The sequence below is a fragment of the Bacillus rossius genome, chromosome 3 (genome assembly GCF_032445375.1).
Source record: "Bacillus rossius redtenbacheri isolate Brsri chromosome 3, Brsri_v3, whole genome shotgun sequence".
NCBI classification, from domain to species: Eukaryota; Metazoa; Arthropoda; class Insecta; order Phasmatodea; family Bacillidae; genus Bacillus; species Bacillus rossius.
The window spans coordinates 48,832,278-48,856,955 of record NC_086332.1 but is presented as its reverse complement, the minus strand read 5'-3'; the positions used below and the strand labels follow the sequence as shown (position 1 = coordinate 48,856,955).

The 24,678-nt window shown below is 34.4% G+C and overlaps 2 protein-coding genes across 13 annotated transcripts in view; one reads left to right on the top strand and one right to left on the bottom strand.

Moving 5' to 3' along the window:
• The window catches only part of LOC134530642 (protein SERAC1), a 43,982-nt gene extending 40,898 nt beyond the window's left edge, over nt 1–3,084 (top strand). For 2 of the 7 annotated variants that reach the window (XM_063365673.1, XM_063365671.1), the window contains exons 14-15: nt 721–787; nt 2,738–2,975. In XM_063365673.1, the coding sequence (XP_063221743.1) occupies nt 721–787; nt 2,738–2,792 (122 nt within the window). In that variant the 3' untranslated portion in view covers nt 2,793–2,975. Of the gene's footprint in view, nt 1–720; nt 788–2,737 lie in introns of all 7 variants that reach the window. The other 5 variants (XM_063365667.1, XM_063365674.1, XM_063365669.1 and 2 more) reach the window with 3 other exon arrangements.
• A 4,060-nt stretch (nt 3,085–7,144) lies between these two features.
• LOC134530640 (protein SERAC1) overlaps nt 7,145–24,678 on the bottom strand; it is a 60,985-nt gene continuing 43,451 nt past the window's right edge. For all 6 annotated transcript variants that reach the window (XM_063365660.1, XM_063365662.1, XM_063365661.1 and 3 more), the window contains one exon: nt 7,145–20,152. In XM_063365660.1, the coding sequence (XP_063221730.1) occupies nt 20,101–20,152 (52 nt within the window). In that variant the 3' untranslated portion in view covers nt 7,145–20,100. The remainder of the gene's footprint in view (nt 20,153–24,678) is intronic.

The following is a 24,678-nucleotide window of genomic DNA, read 5'->3' as shown; positions in this document are numbered from 1 at the left end:
GGGTGCCGGCGATTAGTGGAAGACGCCACTCATTTTTTTTTTCTTCTCTCACTCGCGTGTGCGCTCTTACGTTCAGAAGCTGCAGCCAGCCTACACAAAATAAACGCTTTGCGTGAAAAGATATTTTTTTAATCTTTCATTGAGATGGCCACTGACGGCACGGGGCAGATGTCTAATGTCTGCATTAGCCGGCGCCGGCGAGCCTCCCTCCCTGTCCCTTGCCCACTGTGTGTATAAAAAAAACCATGCGCATGTACCCCCACCACTTCTCCGCTACCTCCCCTACTTTGTGACGTAGTGTGAGTTGACATGTACTGGCTTGTGCTATATATAGCCCATCCCCTTGCAACTCGCGTGACGTCGCAGTCAGCTGCGCAGTAGAGTGCGAGTTTCTGAGTCCGAACGGTTTCACTACGCTACAAACCCTCTCAGCGACCGCTCTGGAGAAATGAACAACTCAAGGTCAAAGCATTGTTGACAGCGTCGGTAAATTTCCATCCCGTTACTGTGCCTTTCAGGGGTGGCCAAGGTTGCTTTGTTTGGTGCGGACTTTATGCGGATTTTAAAAAATTTCATTTCAAGTATTTAAAAAGAAATGTGCGGACATTATGCGATGGCGGACATTATGCGAGTAAATACGGTATCTTCAAGTTGTGTTTTCAAGCTTTTTAAATGAACCATGATCATGAACCAGTCACAAACATGATGTGGTTGTTTCAGATCCAGGTGTGGGTGAGTTCTACGAGATACCACAAGACCACCTGTGCATTTGCAAACCTGCAAACCAGTGAGTAACACACTACAAACAGTCTCATAAATGTACATGCTGATTCTTTATGTTAAACTTATGGAGCAGGGCCAGACTTCGTGAGCACATGTTATAATGCCAACAGTCTTCACATATCATTATTGTGCACTTCTGGTAATTTAGTTATGTTATTACTTTAATTGCATAAACTAGATCTATGACAACTGGTAAAATTAGAAACACTTATAAATTTATTAATGCCAGAAAGGGGTTGATCATAATATTCCGAGAAATGACGAGACAGTAGCAACAAGAACAGTAAATAAAGATTAGAAACTACCTGTCTAGGCTGTAAAATTTTTGACTAATTCCTTCCACAGAATTATCTGTGCTGCTTACGTTTTTAATTTTTTGACATAGGCTGATTTAACTGTTTTCTGCATGTTTACATGTTCATCTTTATTGTAATTTTCATCTTTCATTTTTGTTAGTTATTGAGGTTTCTTATGGCATACACCATATGGAGTACAGTGTGCCATACACTATGTCTATGGTATATGTCCAAAGTAACATATTGGCTCAATCTTCCTCAGCAGAAGAACCATTTAAAGAACACAAGTGTACAATAGTATTGATTTTCCTTTATTCTTGGACCCAACATGTAGATTTTGAGTGTGTTTGCCACTGAAAGTGTAAGAATTTGTTATAGCATTTGAATTCTGAAATAAAGGTGCTGTTACAACCTTTGCATTTACATTAGAGACATAGCCAACTTTAATGCCATACAACTGTGTCAGCCATCATTATACGCAGTGAAATTTTTTAACTAAGGTAGTGAGACATACTTGACAAACTTAAGAAATTACCATGCACTCATACATCATGTAAATGTCATAAGTTAATTATTTTTAAGAAATTGTTATCATTTGATAATTGTTTTTTGAAGTGAAACTTTTGCTGAGAAGGCTACAATTTTCGATCGTTACGAAAATTCCGATCACATGAGGGGAATAGTTAGATAACTGATGGGGGAACCAGTAGAGGGGAAAGTGCGTCAGCGGTGACGCTACTCCAATGCATGCACTAGTGGTCGAATGGGAGGATGACAAAAAATGGAGAGGGATAGGTATGTAGCGTAGCATGCTATATGCTAGTTGTAATGGCCGGAAGGGGAAATGGCAGGGGAGAGGTAAAAATAATGCAGCAGTGATGCTAAGGAATTCTCTAAATGCTGCTTGTATTTGTCTACTCCTCAGTTTTCATAACAGCTAATTAGTATTGATGCTACCATATTCTTTTAATTTAATTTAAAGTATCTACAAATTATTTATATTCAGCTGGAGATCATGATTTAAAATATTTCTTAACAATAATAAAAAGGCAGAAGCAGATAAGAAGTATTATCAAAGGCAACATGGGAATAAAGCGCCAATAATAACAATAAGTGCCAGAAGGTGCCAGTAAACGGATGCGAAAGAACAGGGCGCGGAAAAAGGCATTTTTTCATTTGAGATCATACCTGCATCCTTACTAAGCTTAATTATTGTCTTTTGTTCAGTAAAAATTAATAATAATTTATCTAAATCTATACCAAATAATAATAAGCAAAAAAGATTCACTTCTGCCGTGCGTGGATTCCATGCGCACATTGTTTTTTTTATTATTTATGTTGTAATTTTTTTAAATATTTTCTTAATTGGTTTAGCTTCATAAAATATTTAAAATTTTTGTTAATTTTTTAACATAATATTTGTACATACTTATGTGGGTTTATTAATGTGAAAAGTTATTTAAATGTTAGTGTTGTAAATGGCTTATCATCTGGAGGATAAGAAAAAGGTTTGTTGTATAGAGGTTAAACTGTGCGAAATACAGTTTTGATTGGAGGTTAGCATTATGTTTCTTTAAATGAGCTTCACTATTTAGAGGTTTTAGAGTGTATGCATGTATATCAGATGATGTTATTGTAGCCTTACACATTCTTTACAGGCAGTCATTCCTGTACCAAAAGCTGCTGTCTGTAATCCAGAAGTACTGCAGATAGCAAATATCACCCAGCTTATCAGAAAAGAAGCCTTCTTGATGGTGCATCTTTTTCACAGAGTTAAGTGTGGTACCTGCTTTCACCATATCTTATTTTGATATGCATATTCCTATCTGCAAAGTAACTTTGTAGCTTTTCCACAAATAAATTATAATTTTTTATTGTTATATTTCATTGTGTCTTTTATTGTTTTGTGACCTAAATTATTGATTGCTCTCATGGCCAATGGGTAGAGCCAAGATTTTATGATTTTATAAAAGATTACCTAATTTCTGTCATTAAAAATTGTGAATTTCATCTTTATCATCATTAATCTAAAACACAAGTACGTAATAATAAGTAATTATTAAGCATAATTAAGTTACTGAACCATGGGCGTCGCAACCGGGGGGGGGGGGGGGAGACACGTCCCCCCCAATAATAAAAGTCTTCAATTTCGTCCCCTCCAATAGTATATTTAGTTTCGTAGTTATATAAAAAATATGATTTCTGTGATATAACCCATATGTTGTGCATGGTGCATTTAGTACAATCGTGGTAATGTGAGCACTTTGTAATTCGATCTTCGTGTAAAATCAAAATCAGGTCCGATACCGAGGAGAGATACTATAATAATAGTGAATATAATCACTTATGTTTGTGTACATGTGCGAAATATTCTTAATACTGCTGCGGCATTTAAGTGTAACATTCAGGTTTCTCCTGATGTTTAAATTAATGATTTTGTGTGGATATAGCACCAGCAGATATGTTAACTGTGTTTTTACAAATTTGTTCTCTGAAAATATTTTTCATAAAAAATTAATTATATATTGCAACCAACTATAATTAGAATATTTAGGAAATAAAAATGCTTAAAAACCACCTTTTTGCACCTTCAAACCCCAAATTTTTCCGGGGGGAGGACCCCTGGACCCCGCTTTTTTTTTTCCAGGGGATGGATATTCCTCAACAACTGAATCAATTGAAGTCCCCCCCCCCCTCCCCCCCAACAAATATATCCTTGCGACGCCCATGACTGAACTGCTTCAACAAGTCATGGTAAGACACTTAAAATGTGTACATAAAACAATTTGTACTACATACATATAATGATGAGTATTCTTCAGTAGTGTTCTTTAGTTTACGAGAAAGTTACGAATATGAAAATAAAAATAACTTTAAAAAAGTTTTTTAAATGCAATGTCTGTAGCCATGATTTTATATTTTGACAAAATTCTACGTTTTAAAGTATTGTGCATTGATGGATACATACAATTACTTAAATATTAAATAAGTTTATGGTGTTATTGGAACTAGGTATTACACCTACATAATGTTTTAAGCTGTGGGGGGGGGGGGGGGGAATTATTGATTTTGTTGTTCAAGTTTGTTTATAGTGCCAGCATATTTTCCAAAATAATTTTTTTTTCGTCAGTCTTATTATTTCAATACAATTCATACAAATCTAAAAAATTAATTTGCAATGTTAAAAAGTCCAAAATCAAATTAATTTGCAATGTTAAAAAGTCCAAAATCAATCTACTTTTACATGTACTTGAGATGTTTCTCTGTAGGCCTTTAGCTGTTGTTATTTCGGTTTTATCTCTATTCACCACATAGTCTTATACCAATTATCACTTTACTGCTAATTACCACACCCTGGAAAACTGTTTTTCGTACTTACCTTTATTAATTTTATAATTTTCAAAGATAAATATCAGACACATTTACATAATATATTCCCAATCATATTCAGTAACCTAATAAATTTATTATATATGGCTGAATAAATAATTAATGTTTTTTGCAGTTTTACTAAGAATCTAACATTTCATAGAACTAAAGCTGTTTCACAAATAAAATACTCATTGAATTCAATCCATTGAAATCAATAGATTGACTTCAAGAACACATGTGGAAGCACATCAAAGACTGCATTAAGTGAAAATTTAAAATGATTATTGAAACATATTTCACACAATTTACATTACTTTAATTATTTCTCTGAACACATTACACGATCGCCACTGCGTCTGTCATCCATCGCGCCGTCATTAATCCACTGTCATTTATTTGCCCTTCAGATCACTGAACTATTTAAAACAACTAGCGTGAAGTCATAGCTCATAGTAATTCCTGAAATCATTTGTGTCAACTATGTGTAGGCTTCATTTTTGAGGGAAATTTCTCTCGTTAATATTCTTTAGATTAATGGTCATATAGGCTCGTAAGTTGTGTAAGTCGTATATTCAAAAGTTTTGACTGGTAAATTTTTTAATGTGTTTGAAATTATTGAACACAATAAATTATTAGATTTCAGAATGCTTCCTTGTCTCAAAACATTTTTATTTTTATTTAAGTATTAAAATTCAATCCAAAAAAATTGCTAAATGAATAAAAAGTGAAGGCTTGTATGATAAAGTGAGTTGACTGACATTATCTCCCAAACATTTTTGTGATTTTTATGTTTAAAGGTAAGGAAAAACAGTTAAAATAATTAGTGATAGACTAATAGAACTAAGATAGGTATGTCTTGTACTCAGGTTAGAGTTGCACTTTTTTGACAGGTCTTTTTTGTCCTTGTGTTTATTAACTAATATTTTCGTGTAAATTATTTGATAGTAATATATTTACAGGCTGCCACATAACACTTGCAGCTGCCATTTCAATTTTTTTACAATAAACAAATGTCATTGGAAGGAGGACTTCAAAATTAAAGTTACCTAAATCAAAGATTTTCCTCTCCGACTGCCAAAAAAATTACATGTCTTCGTAAATTCATTGACAAATGCTTAACATTTTTGAATTCGTAAACGTATGTGTAGTATTATCGAGTAATATCATGGTCCTCCTTACGAGCGTCGTATTATGGGAATAGGTAAGCCGACTGACACAATCCAACATGAAATGCCACCTTTGTTACGCTGCTTGGAGTGAAACAAAATCACTCCGAAAATACTAGCTATAAAATAAATTGTTAATGTTTTATAACAATTTTATGTATGAAGCTAATGTTTTTACACTGGTTGTAAATTATAAATGTTCTGAGGCCACCTACACAGGTTCTATTTAATTTTTTTGTCCACTGCCCAATTAAGTATAAAGTTTTTGTGTACAATTAGTTCTAAAGATTTAATTTTATTATTTACTTCAAAAATGATATTTTTAGTATTATAACATTATAAGTTTAGGTCTTCTCTCACAAGCCCGTCAACTGTGAGTTATCTAATGTACTACTTAACTGAAGCTTTATCAATTTTTGATGTGCCTGGGTCGGCTATCTCAGGCTAAATATTTTAAGTAAAATCATTGTAACCTAAGTGGCATTTCTTTTTGCCAAATATGTGCATCTCTCTCCACTGTGATGAATTATATGTTTTAATCACAAAACAGTACTTGTACACAGCTCTGTTTTTTGTCCTTGAGAAATTTAAAATCAGTTTTACAATTTCAGATATCAATGTACTATTTTCATAGTATCCAAGTTCATTTAGTTAAGGAATATGGTTAAGTGGACTAAGAATAATCAATTGTAATTTAACATAATTTCATTATTAGCTTTATTATTTCAGTAATCAATTATAAGATTTTCTGGTGATATAATTTTGTTGAAGAGAAAAATGCAAGCTAATTAAATATTTATTTTAGCAATTTTCAGCAACATTTAGTAAATATTTATTTTATATTTAATATAGTAGTTTTCAGAGTATCAGTGTTCTTATGTATTTGATGCCCATGTACATTGATGTGTTCACTTTAACTATGTTACAAATTAATTTATTTAAATGAACACACTTGCTGTTACAACATTCACTCCATTTGTCATGTATATTTTACACTTTATATCATAATGTTTTCTTTCCTTTTTGTAATTTAATTGCCACGTCACACTATAGTCTCTATGGTATTGAGGAGTAAGCGCTACAAAGAATACATAGGTACGTAAACTGCACAGTGTCAAAAATCATGTTTTAAGAAAGTCAAGTCTTAGGTACTTATACTTATCTGTTAGTGTTAACCCGTAAAATATGTAGGAACTGGGAAGCTGGCCTATTTTAATATTTTACAATGGCGTGCTTGTGAAGACATTTGTGTCATGGACTCAAATGTTTTTGTCTAAAGTTATATAAGTTTTATTAGAAAATAAAAGTTTGAGACAGGTAGACAAATACTGTTATGTTCTTGAATGTCACATCACAGAGAATAGAAGCCAGCCTTATTCTGATTTTGTTGAACAAGAGCTATAATTTTAATTTTATACATATAAAAAACTTGTGATTTCAAGTCCACACAAATACAGATACTTTTGATGAGATTGCATAGTCTGCGCACATGTCAGCACTTGATTGTGAGTGAAACAGTTCACACAATAACTATCATAAAAATCTTTATTGCTTAATAATACAGTCAAACATAACTGAAGCATAGTTTAACAACTCTTTAATGTATAAATTCACAAACAACTATTTCATAATAATGTATAATGGAAGCACCCGAATATTATCACAGAACAATGTTTGATTGAGAGGGTTCTAACAGCTGGGATAAAATTAATTTGATCTGAGCTTTCTTTCTCACTTGTCTTTTTCATTTTTGATTAACTAGGAACAGTTTGGTAGCAAGCTTTCAGTTAGTGAACTCTGAATTTATTAGAGCTATGCAGATACTTAGCTTATTGCTAATTTAATGCTCCGAAAAATTCATTTTTTGTGATTTACTCAGTTTTCTTCTGTTGATATAGATCTAGTACTTACAGTAAAATCTCACCATTAGTGACAAAATACATAAAAAGCAATAAAAATGCCTTTTTTTAACATTGCGTAATAGCACACCTACTAGTATGACTTGCTGCGTGCCACCCATGTCTATCTTATCCAAACAGCCCGACTGTCGCTAGCGACCTTAGAGTTTTACATTACACTCACAACAAGATCAACTAGGCCACTTTGACACAGAATACCTTACAAGCTTCTAAGTACAGACATCATGACATTTACATGCATCACTTACATCAACTAACTGAGGGGAAAGGGTGATCTCGCCCCTCCACCGACATCCACACTATTAAAAATTGAGCCAAGCAACATGTGACAGCTATTTTACTTCTTACTGGACCGTAAGCCACCCTTTATCTCAAAATCAGCACACTCGCGCCCCCCGCCTTCATATATAATGATTCAAACAAAGTGATGAGGTCGCAATCTTGTATTGAATTCCCACATTGAGAATTATGGGATTGTTCCTGGTGTCGCAGTCACACGCTCCCAGCAGAGCATATGGCGATATGGCAGCTTTGGAAGCCAAGGTAGGTTCTCACCCCGCCATCAAGACCGACATCTGACTGCCACAGCAGTGTCCATCGAGAGAGAGATATATCCGTGCTGCAAACGAATCACCAGTCAGAAAGAGAAAGAATGAAGTCCATTCAGAAGTAGGATCTGCCTAGCTATAGTCTGCAGTCAATGTCATAACAGCGATAGGTTAGTAGGGATATACAGTCGGCTTTGGGCCATTTGCCACGGCTTGATCAGAAGACTTAAATTCGGTCCTAAGCCATTCAGAAAGGAAGGGGAAGTTGTGCCAGTGAACCAATGGTGTAAATAAACACAGTGAACGATTGTATCCAAGTGTTGTCTGTTCGGGGAATGGGAGACCTAAGGGAAACCCTACTTGTAAGGATTCGCCACTAAGGGGTGGATACTAGCCCAACCAACATCACCTCCACGAGACAACCTGCCGCTCAGCAGTCGCTGCAGCATCCACATCGTCCGAGTGAATACCAGCACACTAAGAGCCATTCCTCAGCCACTTGACCACCTCGTAAAGTGCAGCATCAAAACACACTGACACCACAGACTCCGATCCACTAGCCAGCTTCAGGACACATCACATGACAAGTATTACAAAAAAAATCATTGAAATGTTATTAGTATAACTACTACTATAAAAGAACACAATATTTTTAAGTTTTTCAAAATATTTGTTTTATTTTGCTACTGATTGCAATTTGAGGGGGCCCTAGAATTTTCTAATAGCATGGCCTAAGATCCTTGGGTAAAGGAAGAAAGTTTTTATGTGAAATTGGATAAACTCTAGCAAGAAACAAATATCTTAAGTGGAAAGGACATGTATTCCAAACATTGGTGTCGTACCTATGAATTTTAATGAGTACATAGTATATATTATATATTTTAAAAGAATAAATAACCTCCAACATAACTCACCCTGTGTATTTGCAGAAAAGTCATCTTTTACTGGTTTTTAATCCTATATACAGTGATGCTCATATTACTGGATTAATGGTCGTGTAATGCCAAAGAGATATGTATACCTTGGAGACGACTGTATCATGAAGCACAAGTATTAGCCTACTCCATAGAGATGTGTATAAAATAGAAAATGGAAGTATAACATTTGAGTAACATTTGAAATACAGCTACATAAGTGGAACACAATTTAGTTATTAGATTAAAATATTTGTTATATTTATCAATTTTCAACTCCCCTTAGACACCTTACAACCTACTATGCTTATAATTACTAAAAATGGCTCATATCTCAGAAAGTTTAGCTCTTAACAAACAACAGTGAAATTTTTTTCCTTTTTTTTTTTTTTTAATATAAGTATGCATCACTAGGAATCTTTTGATATTTTTAATTATGTATTTATGCCCTTTCGGATTTTTTTTTTGATTTTTTTAAATATGTTTATATCTTTGAAATTTATAATTTGATAAAAAAACTGTTGGTATTTTTGTATATAATATACACTTGTATGTCTTAAAGTATTTTTGCATATTTACTTTTTTGTAGTTATGCCCTTTTGAATTTTTGAATTACATTCTTCTTTTGAGGTCGCTTAATTTCTTGCTGCTAAAATTAAAGATGGTTTCATAAAAAGGAATCAGCTTACATTTATTTTTCCCCCTTTTAAATTGTCAGAATCAGTGTAGAGAAAGTATAATTCCACCAGTACGTATAAGTAAAAGGACAGTACTGCAGAAGGGTAGTACAGAGCTGCGATGGAAGGAAGGGAAATATTTTAAGAAAGGAATGGAATAAATTTGTCAACAGACAAAGAGGGCTCATAAAGTTTCAGCACTCACCCCCTTTTTTAGATTGTGTTTTCTGTCACCAAAGATTCCTGAGAGCTGAAAATCAAAGACTGGATTTTAATGGAGATTAGGTTAGTTAATCTAAAACTAGAAAGGGTTGTTTAAACTAACCTAGAGAAGCAAGTATTTGTGTATTATTACATTGAAACAGTCACCATTTTGACATCACGCAAAGATTTATTTAACATAGTGAGAAACACCACTGAGATTACAATCTACAAAATTTGCTTCCGTCAAAGTGTACCTGCATAGCTCTAGTCCACTTTAGGAGTTGAAAGGGCAAATTTGTCTGCAGGGCTAGTTTTGGCAGACTTTGATACTTGTAAGGTCATCAGCTTTCTTGTTTGCAAAGAAATGAGACAAACTGTTCTAGTATTTAGAGAGCTTGCTACAGAACATACTTTATTTTAACTCAAAGTTGCAGAGAAAATGCTGTAAATAGATCAATACAAATTATAAAATTGTAACTATTCATTGTATATTATATATACCTAATTAATATTTATATTGTATATACACTATTGATATAAGTACACAAATATATTTAAACTTATGTAACTATGAGATATTTAAGTATAAGAAAGTATGCATATTTTTAGGGCTGGGCGATTCCACAGATTTCATTTCGATTCGATTCCGATTCAAATTACTGTAAAAAATTGAAATTTCGATTTCGATTTGATTCTTTAATTCTAGAGCAAATGCATAAGGTAAACAAGTGTAAAAAAATTTCTAACAATGTAGGCAAACATTCTTAGAATCATTACTTCGTGAAGTCCACATGTCTGTGGTTAAAGCTATGGAATTTACTCCGCCGTCAATGTCTGTTGCCAGTTTTGTTTTTATTCTTTCAAGATGATGTTCATAAAGATCTGGAATTACACGCCTTGCAAATGTTCTACGGTCAGGCATGCTATATTTTGGTTCAACCAGTGACATGAGGTCTCTAAAACCTGTATCTTGGACCATGCTGAATGGTTAAAGATCTGTTGCCAACATTTTGCCTATTGCACTGGTAATGGAAACTGCTCTGGGATGATCGTTTGGATATTTTTCCAACCTAGAAAATGCAGTTTGCTGGACAATTTTCTGTTTGGGTACAGATGAAGATGGAAGTACCACAGATTCCATTTGAGATTGCAATTTTAAAAATTCGGAATATACGTCAGTGTGTTTTGCGAGATGTTTAGCCATGCTGGTTGTGCTCCCATGAACTTCTTTAAGTTTGTTGCCACATGTTTTGCATTTTGAATGCGTTTCTGACACTTTTTCGTAAAATTTCCAAACCGCACTTCGACCTTTAAATGCACCTTCCTCGTTTTCACTCGTTTCTACAATCAGCACAAAGATTGTTTTCACACTAGAAACTCAACACGGTATTGGACGTGAAGACGTGACAAAATAAAATAAACATGATGGATCATTTCTCATTTCCACAGTACTAACGCTCTTGCATTTTCCATTAATGTTGTCGGCATCTGTGATACTGCAGTGAAGGCATATATGTTAAGACAAAGAAAAAGAACACAACTACCACATGTGTAGCTATCAACAGGGTGTCTACTGACCCTGGAAAACCTGGAAAACCTGGAAATATCAGGGAATTTTGTAATCAGGGAATAATCAGGGAAAAATCAGGGAATTTTTTTAAAAATCAGGGAATTTTTGTTTGGTAGGTTGTAGTTGGCAATACGTTTTTTGTTTATTGATCAGCTTGCATTGACGTGGCATCATGTGTATCCCCTCTCATTTTTATTTTTGAATGGCAAATAACGAACAGTTCCCACGTCCATTTTCTTTAATTTACCATCAGATTCGGAAGAGTCGTCAAATCACGTGATACAAACTGGTTCAAGATGGTCTGTTATCCTGCTGACGTACGTGCTGCAGCATGTGCTTCCCACGTTCAGATTATACCGACAGGTGCATTTAATTTTAAGTATCTATGGATGCCCTCAACGTAAACTGGACATTTTTGTTATCTTTGAAAACAGATATCACAGACACTTTTGGTGAAGATTCGCCATTGTTGCTAGAAATTGGTAGCTGTGGGCTTCATACGGTCCATGGTGCTTTCAAAACTGGAATTTCTGCTACACAATGAGGCGTTGTTAGTTTTTTGAGGCACAGTTACTATTTGTTTAAGCACGTACCTGCAAGGAGGGCAGATTACATTAGAATAACTGGATCAGAGATTTTTCCCAAGAAATTTTGTGCAATCAGATGGAATACTGCAGTTGCTGAGCGTGCCATGAAAACGTTACCCCATATAAAGAAATTTGTTAGTGAAGTTTCTATTTCATCTCTCTCTTTCAGTGTAGTGAAAAGTGCTCTTGAAGATAATCTAAAAGTAAAATTGACATTCTTCCACTTTTTGGCGTCAGAGCTGGAATTGTTTCTCACAATGTTCCAAAGTGAAGCACCCATGGCACCTTTTCTCTATGATTCACTGGTAGACATTTTATTAGCTTTGGCAGGAAAGTTTTTGAAACCAGAAGTACTGAAGAGCTTTAGGGAGAAATGCAATTATCTCGATTGGATGTAGATAACCAGGAAAATCTATTGACTGCTAACAATATCAAGTTGGGTTATGCAGTACGCCATGCCATCAAGAAAGAGAAAGTACCAGAAAAGTCTGTCCTGTTACAGAAAAATGATAGGACTTGTCTAAAGGTTATGGTAAATAAAACTTCAAGACAAAAGTCCCCTGAAGTACATTCTTACCAAGGGAATTTCCTGCTTATGTCCGTCTGTGGCTTTAAATTCGGGTGTGAGGAAACCGTGTGAAGTACAGTTTAGAATGTTGTCTTCAAAACAGGTGGCTATCAGGACAAGAAGCTGATCACTTGTGGATGCTCATTCTTAAGGCACATACAGTAGCTTCCAAAACAGGCCTTCTAAAGTTTGTGAGGATGGTGTTGGTACTTTCCCATGGAAATGCATCATTGGAAAGAGGATTTTCAGTGAATTATAATTTGCTGACAGAAAACTTGCAGGAAGAAATACTGATCGCATGAAGACAGATGTATGACTTTGTTCAACGTTCTGGAGGTGTAAAGCATGTTGATATCACCAAGTCCATGTTACAGTATGTAAGAAATGCTAGATGTAGGCGTAAGGAAGCCCTGCAAACAAAACAAAAAAAAAAGGAAGCTACAGACAAGAAGAAGGCAGAAAAAAGAAGAGTTTAAGAGATCAAGGCATTGCAGTTGAAGAAGGCTTGAATGTAGGATTTGGCTCGTTCTGAAGTAAGTGCAATAGACGCAAAAGTTGATTCACTGCGAAATTGATGGGAGCTTCCTTTTACTAATGTTTTTTTGCAAAAGGAAGTGTGTGAAATATTTGTAGCAGCATGTTTTATTTGCCATCAATTGAGTCACTTTGGCCACGTTTGGAAGAAGGTAATTTTTTTACTAATTTAAGTAAGTTGAAATACTTTGAAACCCGTCAATGTAATATTATGCAGTTTTTTTTTCAGTTTCTTGGAATGTCGTAATTATGTTAAAGAAAACCTGGAAAAATTCAGTTTTAGACCTGGAAAACCTGGAAAAATCAGGGAATTTAATTTACTAGATCTGGTAGACACCCTGTATCAAACTTCCTCACTTTAAAAAACGTATAAAAGCGGAACCCAGAACCAAAACAAAGTGGTTATCACAGATATAGTGCAACAACTGCACAGCTTCGATGGAAGAATCAGACTTTTTTATGTCCAAGCCGTGGTACTGAAGTTTGCCACCATTAGCGCTCAAGTTGCAGACAATTCGGCAGCCATTTTGTGGAAGTGTTGCGTGCTAGAGGTGTAAAAGTAACGAAAAAATGTGTACCCATATCTATTCGTTACTATAACAATTAGTACTCGTTACTTACGTATCGTTACTCGTTACTTCTGATACCGCATAACATGGCACATGCTATGTTATGTAATAGCAACGAATTGAGTCGTATTTCGTACGCGTACAGTATGACGTCGCGTAAATAAAAATAAATTGAATATAAACAATTAAAAATATTTGATAACAGCTTTTGTTAACCAAGAAACAATTAAATCTCATTAGAGCGGCTTTATTATAATATATCTTTTAAGATAAGAACATAAAACGTGAAAATGCGCGATAATAAAAAACAAAAACATACATATTTATAATTTGTAAAAAATACTTTCTTACGTTTTTTCTGTTCAAATCTAAAACTTTGTCTACACACACAATACCTTTAATAAACAGTAAAAAACTTGGACGACGAATTTCCAAATTATACTTTTATTAATAAACAAACATCGTTCTTTGTAACGAATAAGCGCGCGCATGCGTAAAACATACGAAAGATGCGAGTAACGAAATGCATTCGTGTGTAACGTTTCGTTACTCGTTACTAGATGCCGCACCCGTTACTCAGTAACGAATACATACGGTTTGCTACTGCTCTATTGCGTGCACATCGGTATCATATCTATGAAGCTAAGGTAGTGTTTATTTACCACTTTCGGTGATTGAGGTTATATTCACAGCCCAGAAATGAAACTTATTGGACAATTGGTTCGTGGACTTTCCAATTGCATAATTAATGTGTTTCTCGGCCGTTTGTAATAAAGACTTTTTTTTTCCCCATTTTGAACAAAATGAGTGTTGTTATTTAGAGGATTGGAGGTAAATATTGCTTATGAATCATGAGTGTTTGGCAGAACCAAAGTTCGTAGATATGAAGAACGTCGCTAAATTGAATATTCGTTGAGGATTTACGTACATACAAAGTTTATGTGCAATTTAACGGAATTTGTGGAAATTGTCACCATGCAAATGACCTAGACAAAGTTCAAATTTTTCGAATCTTAATTTTAAAGAAGAAACGATTTCGATTATTTACGGAATCGAATCGAAATCGTAATTTTTGATTAATCGCCCAGCCCTACATATTTTTATAATATGTGTGGTTACCTACATATATAGTTCCGAACAATGTTACAGTGCATGTGTATGGTAGTTGTACAACTTTCTTTGACAAAAGGAGAGATGTAATCAAACCTACACTGAATAATAAAAAATCATTACACTGTCTATAGAACGGTCAGGAGTCCAAACACCTGTAAACACAGAGATAGTAAGATCATATTCTAGCATCAATTCGACATGGAATTTCATTTATAGTTTTCTAGGAACTGCAAATAAGCTTTCAAGATTAGTACAAATGTTTTAGATTGATTAACTCAATAAAAATATGCAGACCTCATTTCTAAAACATTTTATATATAAATACAAAAGCCAGCTCAGTGCTAACATAAAGAAAGTTATGATAACATCTGCACTTGGTAGTCCAAATCAAGGACATATCACATTGATCCAACATAGAATCACAAACTGGAGGCAAGGCAAACATTTGTTCTCTTGTGTTAAAAGTTAAAACACATTTACCCTTAAAGTAACATAAATGACAGTGAAGTTTCTTTGATGGAATTCTTTTACAACCAAACACAAGACAACATAGAACCAATTATCAAATGCTCTACATTTGTATTAGTACTTAGCAATGCATAAAATATATTCAAAACAGGATAAATACTCTTCCTGTGACATAGCACATAATACAAAAACATATTTCAATAGATTACAACCCTTGTGAAATTGTTATAACAACAAGCAACTCTTGACAGATTTAAGCTGACCTCAAATGGCAGAGTTGGCATCATAGACATAGCTGAGTAAATGAAATGCATGTGGTTGGTCTAAATGTATTAGCGATACCGACACTTGTGTGGACAAGGGTAATACTGAACTACTTCAGGTGAACACGTTAAAGTACACATGTTTACAAATGCAAAAGTGTACGGTTGCATGGCAGTCGGTTTAAAGTGGTTTCAACTCAAAGAATGAATGTTTTTAGGATTCTATTTATTTCAGCAAGCGTACATCTGTTAAAGAATTACAGTCAGCATCTATTTTAAAACAATAAAATTTTTACATTTTATTTTTTGTTGTAGTCAATATTACACTAACTTGTGCCCAGAACATTCTCCATCTTGTGTTTTTCGCAAAGGACTGTTTATTCTCTCAACACTCAACACCCAATCAGAGGCTTATGTAGAATCAACCTGTTTAGTTTGAATGTGAAATGGCCTTGAATAAAACATTTTCAGGCTCTGTGTGACCGCACACAAAAGTTTAACATTTTTACCTGAAGTAGTTCAAGTCCCGTGCAACTGAGCCTCAAGAGAACTGGTGGCCAGCGAGGAAACCTTGTTGAATACAAACTTCCATCGCATGATATCAAAACACATCTTAGCAAAACAGTGAACCTTCTACAAACATTTTTATATATTAGTACATATTTCATAAATTTCAATTTTTTACTAAACTACAGCTAGCTATCAAACTAGGTACTTATCACATATGTTTTACGATTTATCAGCTAACTGTAACTTTACAGTCAGTGTATGTACTATATTATATGACAGTCTAACTAATGACAATGACAGTGTAAGTTCTTATAAAATTTATTTTAAAATATGTATTGTAACATAAATAAGAACAATTATGTTAAATGATTCCATAGGTCATAAAGTGGACATGAACAACTAGTTAATTACTGTTGTTAATACTACTGGAAGTATTTGAGACAGAATACTGAGTGCGTGGATAGTGAGTAAATTATGCAATTAGTATTTCAAAGAAAGGGTTAGTACTGCAATAATGTCTTTACAATGAAATTTCAAAACAAAAAAGCATAACGGATTATCAAAGGCAAATTATTGATCAGCATTGTAGATTGCCATAATTTAATGTACGAGGGTTTTTTTTTTCAACCTCCGATCGGCTGTAATAAAAAAACGGGAATGAATTGGGAAATTATTTTAATGTCAAAAGAAACGTACATCTTTACTCTATTTTTCCACATAATCACCGTGCAGACTGAGGCATTTGTCGTACCGATGCACTAGCTTTCCAATACCCTCTGCATAAAATGATGCCTCCTGCCTATTCAGCCACATTTTAACAGTGCCCTGCAGTGTGATTACAGTTTCATTTCTCCATGGCATGCCCATTAATCGATACCCTAATCGCTCGTACACGAATCGACACGTCTTATAGTGTTTACCCCCTTCCACCAACCATGTGGAGCGGCCAACTCACACCTCAGTTGAAGCTTGGTTATGAGAATGTCAACATGGCTGCAACGATAAACTGTGCGGCGAAATGTGAGCAGCGTGGAGTCATCCGTTTCTTACAGGCAGAAGGGCACACTGCAGCAGAAATCCATCGCCGAATGAGTGTTGTGTACGGTGAAAACTTTATGAGCGATGGCGTTGTGCGAGAGTGGTGTCGGAAATTCCGCGAAGGCCGTATTGATGTTCATGATGAAGGTGGCCAAGGAAGGAAGTCGGTAGCAACAGATGAAACAGTTCAGAGAGTTGATGCAGTTGTTCGTGAGAGACGTCGATTCACGATTTCAGAACTGTCTGAACAAATTCAGCTCATTTCAAGGTCAGCCCTATACGCCATTGTTACAGACAATCTCGGATACAGGAAAATCTGTGCCCGATGGGTACCCAAGATGTTGACTGACATCAACAAGGAGCGGCGAATGGCATCAGCCTTTTTGTTTTTGCTGCGTTACGCAGACGATGGTGAACACTTTTTGACTCAAATTGTGACAGGTGATGAAACATGGATTCATTTCGATAATGAAGAAACAAAACTTCAATCACAACAGTGGATGCACACCTATTCTCCAAACAAGCCGAAAAAGTTCAAACGGACATTCAGCACCAAGAAACAGATGGCTGCAGTGTTCTGGGATCACCAAGGTGTGCTACTGGTTGATTTCATGGAGCCAGGGACAACAATCAATGCTGCTGCATACTGCGCGACACTACGACGGCTAAGACAGTCGATACACAACACGCGGAGAGGAATGCTGACATCTGGTGTTGTCTTGCTTCATGACAACGCCCGACCACATAGTGCCGCCGTAACACAACAACTCCTTGCAAGATTTCGATGGGAAGTGTTTGATCACCCTCCTTACAGTCCGGATTTGGCACCGAATGTCTATCACCTTTTTCCCACGTTGAAAAAGTGGCTTGGAGGATGACGCTTCAAAACCAATGATGAACTGCAGAGCACTGTTAAAACGTGGCTGAATAGGCAGGAGGCATCATTTTATGCAGAGGGTATTGGAAAGCTGGTGCATCGGTACGACAAATGCCTCAATCTGCACGGTGATTATGTGGAAAAATAGAGTAAAGATGTACGTTTCTTTTGACATTAAAATAATTTCCCAATTCATTCCCTTTTTTATTACAGCCGATCGGAGGTTGAAAAAAAAAATAACCCTCGTATGTTAAATTCTTTAAAAAAAGCTTTTTGAAGAAATAAGTTCAATTATACAATGATGCTCAGTTGAATCACATAAAAATTTTGAACATTTTAGATGGCAGAGTTGCTCATTAGTAATATGTAAAGTAATTTATTTCAGCTTTATAACTGTTGACTCAAAAGAATAAAAATAAAGTACTTGACATAAACTATTTATCTACAACAGTATATATCTGTAATTTAAATTTTCATAATTTTTGTTTTGTATAAAACTTGTGATCTAAATCACTAAATACAAAATTATTACTTACCTAAATGTTATTTAAGCTTCTAATTAACTAAACAATCTGTTATAAATAATGCTTTGCATTTTAACGCCAACATTTTTAGTCATCATTTTTAAATGTTACTGTGTAAAGTTCAGAGATGGCATTACCAAAATTATTACTGACCCTTTTAACGCCTCCCCACCAGAATATACAATTTCACATGTTCAGTGTTAAATAAATGAAGTGTTCATCATTTAAAGAAGGCACATTAGTTGTTCTCTAAAATTGTGTACTATTTTGTGCGTATACTAAAACATAATAAAATTTAAAATGCAGAAAGTATATGAAAAACTTAAAAGTTAATACATATGCTTTCCTGTTTTATATTTCAAACCAGAATGAATAAATAAAGGATTTGTAGCCAGGGACAAGATTTTACAATTTTATTTCTAGGCAAGTTTTGTTTTTAAAACAGGAGATTTCTGTGTTATAGTGTTTATTTTTATACATTGTTTTCATTATTTAACACATATGAAATGCAAATATTTCTTAGTATGAACTTATTTCACCAAAATAGTCTCATTTTGACTGACATATGATTCACTCATACAAAAAATATATAGTAGTAAGCATGTCTAGAACAGAACTAGGTACTCTGAAAAAAAAGGAAAGAAAAAAAAATTCTGTGTTATTAAAAAATGTGTCAACATCTTTAATGTAAAAACCTGTAACTAATAACAGATGCAAGAACAAAGAATGTAATATTAATGTTTTCCAAGCCATTTAGTTCAATTATTTGGTACAAAATCCATGCTAAATAAATTACATTAATGTATTTACCATAATGAAAGATAAAATGGTTGTAATTTGAGTAAATTTTTGTGAAACTGCACATTGAGATAATGTTTTTAGTTACATTTTGGTGCTAAATGGCGAATCAACTTGCATTTCGGTGTTATATGGTGTATTGACATGCAGTGTTATTTCAGTTTTTCAACGTATCATCTTGTCCCAACTTATTATGGCTTAACGTCACGACAGCGGGGTTATTAGAGATGCTGATGGGTGACGAGAGAGGATTGAATGTTGATGGAATGAATGGGGGAGGGAGATGGCAGTTACCTGAGAAAACCAACTAGATCATGGCAATGTCCGCCACATTTCCTGCAAACAGAAAATCTGGATTTGATTCTACTGGGAAACAACCCCTGATCACCCAGATGGGAGGTAAGTGATCTAACCACCCAATTACTGCAACCCATATTTTGAACTAGAGACATCATTTCCCAACAAGGCACAAGTCACAGCTATGTGAGCTTTATAAAACACTGAACTATATATTCATGCTATTTAAGAAGAAAATGCTCCTACTACAATAAACGCTTCTTACAAAATATTAATCTGCTCACATGCTAAATATAAGTGAATCGATATTTACATAGTAACCTTCTTGTACATACAATAAAAACTGCAAACAACTGAATCAGTAAAAACAAAATACTTGTGTGGGCTACGTCTAAGATGATTAAGGCAAAACGTCCTCCTGGCTGAGCGCGGCGTAGGCAAGCGGAGGATGGTGTTAAGGCAGGCGGGAGCCATGCAGCAGAACACAAGTGTTGTGTGGCTCCGGTCACGCTGTCCTGTTTATGAGCTCGGCCAGTTTCCTGTACAGGATGCACTGCCTGCACAACAAGAGGGCGGCGTCAGACACACTGTGCTTCAATCCTACGTATCAACCTGCAGTTCTGCAATTCACACCAGCAGAAATATTACCAAACTAAACTGAACCCTTGCCGACCAATTATTTAATTATTAAGTTACATATTTGCAATCTATACTGCGTGCAACTTTACAAACTGTCAAGTACCATAAACTACCTGAATCAGACTTACTTTTCCCATAACTTTGGATGGTGAGGGAATATTAGTGTTAGCCTTTGTCGACTTAAGATTAATCCTCTCTGTTCGCCCATGGTGCTCACTGCTCAGCTCTCTGTACATGGTTCGTACCCTCTTGTGCAATCAAAAATAAAGGAGATTTTAAGGATCCCATTACTTTATTGTCTTCACCACTATCAAGAGGTAGAAAACTATTTGTAATATCACAAAATCCTTCAACAAAGTAACAATGTTAAATAGTAAATTAAGAAAAAATAATTTTGTTGGTTAGTTCAATTCTTACAGATCAGCCTCCATTGTCCACCATTATCTCTGGAACACATATCTAACCTGAGCTTAATGTCTATCAGAAATTTGTAGCTTTGAAAATTAATTTGATCACTAACTACTCGGCCTGTGCAAATATCAGTTTTTTTAATTCAAATTGAATATGAATACGAATACAAATATCAAATTATTCGTGAATACCAATAGGAATGTGTGAATACTTGATTTTCAGTTCGGTTCAAATCCGATTCAAATCCCTGGCAATATTTGAGATATGAATCCGATTCCGAATATTAAGCACAGAATAATTCAAAATAACTGATTAATTTAAAAAATAATGTGTGTTCTCTTTTTTATAACTGTAACTACTGGCAATTATTTATTACACTGAGATTGAAATGTTTATAATTATTTAAACTTAAATAATGATAAACACTTTAAAATATGAAAACCAAAACATATTTGATTCTCTAACTTAATCGTAATAAACTGCATGCCAAAGGGAAATCTCAGTTTTATAAACGTTTCAGCAAATGAAACCATTTTTTCTCCAATAAATAGCCAAGACCATTTTTTCTTGTAGGTATGTAATTGTTTTTAGTTTACAGTTTGCTATACGACGAAATTCGTAACTATATGTTAAGCTCTCGAAATCTCGAAATTCTTTTAATGTCACTGTGTTAATTATTTAATTTACATATCTTTCTTTGATACATCATATTATAAATACTTACGTAATAGTAGCCTAATTTTATTTTTCACTCCTAGTATTTTTGAGCCATATTAAATTAATTTATAACTTTTGTGAATATTCGTAATACTGTTCGAATCCATGTACGTACAATTCCGGGTTCGTTTAATTGTGGATTCAAACGGTACCCGAAAATATTGGGTACTTGCACATCCCTAAATACCAATATCGAATTCAAATAGTAAGGTTAAGAATTAAAGATAGGGATGTACCGATTCAAATCCTGATTAACTGTAATCGCCCGATAATAAAGAATTGGTAATTAATCTTAATCTGCGATATTTAAACCGATTATTTAGACAAAATTGTCAACATTTTCTCATTATATTTATCATAGTTATCTTTTAGCATTATAAGAAAAACAAGCCAATGATGCTAATATATTCTTTTAACAGTAAATAGTAAACTCTTTTAAGTTTAATTCATGAAACACCGTTCAGACTGTAGGCCTATACACGTGCTGAATGTTTCAGAAACTTTGTCATCTAATAAATTAAATATACTCTTATTCTATTCAATTGACGATTTTCTTCTAGCATGTATGGCTAGTATTTCCATTATTGTTAGCTCCATGCATCAAACAACTGCTTTGAGTGCCGCTTGTAATAAAATAAAACACATAAAACAGTATAAAACACAATAATATTATTATTATTTGAACAGCATAATCACAAGATCTCCATTTAACGTTTAGGTTACGCACGTCATGTGATGAACAAAAAAATTTGGCCAACTTTTCTCACTTCACCGGAATTTCCGTTGTATAGGGATGGGCCGGTCGAATCCTCGAATCCTCGAATCCCACTGAATCTCTAGTATTCGAAAGATTCAAAATTCGAGGGAAAAGATTCGGGATACGAGGAAAAATATTGATGTAAATGTAGTACTTTAAAAACTTAAATGTTTACAATTTACTTGGCCTGTTTACGTTTTCCTTGGAACAGTGGAACACATCCTATTGAGGTACAGTAGAACCTCGTTAATACGTGATGGTCGGGACCGAGATAATCACGGATTACCGAATTTCACGGACTAGCGATTAAAAGCCCGGAAGGTCTTGTCAAGCTTCTCAGACATCGGCGTGCAGCTGGGTTAAGGCCAAGGTCATGTGACGTAACATCTCCCAAGGCTTACTGCGCCTTGGCAGCAGATGGATAAAAAATAGTAAAATCCCCATTATTCGTGTTAATTGGGACCCGCCAATGCCCGGATAAATTAAATCCTGTAAAAAAAAAATTATCCCGGATAATCCGTTCACGGTAAGGGCCGGCCGTCTTCGAATTAGTGTCTCGGCTTAAAAAAATACAGCACTGCCTAGCCATTATTTCATGGTCATTTACAACAGCCAAAGAGAGAAAGATAAGATCGTGCTGACCTTGCACACATAAATTTCTGAGATTTCCATGATGGCAAACCAATGAATTTGTTAGCCAATCATTTTGAGCAACATAAAAAATAACTAATATTAATATAAAGAATTTGAATGGGTAAACTAGAGAAAACACCCCGTCACTTTTAACTTCAGGCATATTAATCACTATGCTTTAGTGAGGCTTAATTTTAAAAGATGCACAACAATATTTCTTATGGCCTAAAACCATTGAAGCCAAGATGGCGCCTTTCAGTTTCCATTAAATATTTCAGTAAAGTGTTTATCTTCATTTGGGACTTTAAAAAAAGTTAAGTTGGTAACTACAAAATATTGTTCCGTCGGATGTTGAATTTCGTTTTCCGATTTCCGTGGATACATGAATCACTGTACTCACAGATAATGCCTGAATGCCTTAAATCCACCAAGTCGTATTCTACAGCAATTGATGAAGTGACCAGATTCTTACGTGATCCTACAGTTAACCCAGAAATAAAAATCCTCAAATATTGGAAAACTCAGTCTGCGTGTTCACCCAGGCTACATAAACTGTCCAAAAAATATTTGTGTTCACCACCTGCGACAGTGTTCTCTGAACGTTTGTTCAGCACTGCAGGAAACATATGTGACCAAAAATGGAATCATCTTGATCCAGACCGTGTCAAAATCCTTGTTTTTTTAAATAAAAATTTAAAGGGTTAAATAATTCTGCATAATGTTTAATTTTTTCTCTTAACTTATAAATTATTTTATAACTAACCCTTGAGATCTGGATTCGGATTCGAGGTACTGTTTGGGATTCAAATTCAAGATTCGGATTCGGGAAAAATGGGATTCGACCCATCACTACTTTTTAATAACGGGAAAGTTTTCTTTACTTTTTATTTTTACCGTATAATAACAACAAATATTTAAACAGGAATAAAAGTTCACGATTGTGATAGTTGGTGGTCGGTTGTAGGAATATTTCTGTTTGCGACCGAAATTAATTTTTTGAATATTGGTAATGTCTGTGTTAGCGAAGACGACTCGGCGACCGTAGATTGTTTTATTGTTTTCTAGTCACTAATGCACATCCATACATCACGTAAATGGAGTGACGAATTCTTTGATCAAATATTACAGTATATTTTGCTAAGTTTTCTATTTGTTGGCATTTACCAAAATAAATATTTGTTAAGAGATGTTATACATTGCATTCACTATTTAATATAATAATCAGGCAAATATGATCGGTATTCTTAATCGTCAATCGTGGTTTTTCAATATCGGTACATCCCTAATTTAAGAATTAACCTTTTTTCTTCACATTCTGGAAAATTAGACTAATAATATTAAGTGAAAGGTTGGTTAAGTTGAAGGTACAATAATTATATGGAAAATATAGAGATATTTAAATTATGAAATAATTGTTTTTAAATTATGCATCTTATCTAACCTAAATTAACCTACGCAACCAACCTTTCATTTCAGTTCCTATTCACCTTATTTTTCACAACCTGCTACTATACATATTGATCCAAAAAAATTTGCAAACTGCAAAATACAGTGAAATTCATTGCAATTTTTTTTATGAAAATGTGAAAAAAAAAAAATTAAAATGCTGCATTCCTAAATTAGTGACTGAATGAGCTCATATTTACATTTTTAAACCTTAGTTATTCACAAGCTTTCGTTAACAGCTGCCACGAAAATTGTATTTTAGTTCAGCAATATTATAAATGAAATTTTTGCTAACTTCAACTAGAAACTGTTATTTATGTTTCTATATATATATTATATATATATATATATATATATATATATATATTATATATATATATATATATATATATATAAATTATTATTATTATTATTTAGCCCACATCCATGGCAAGAATGATGCCCCAGTCATGTGGCAGGCAGCGAGCACCCTCAGCAACT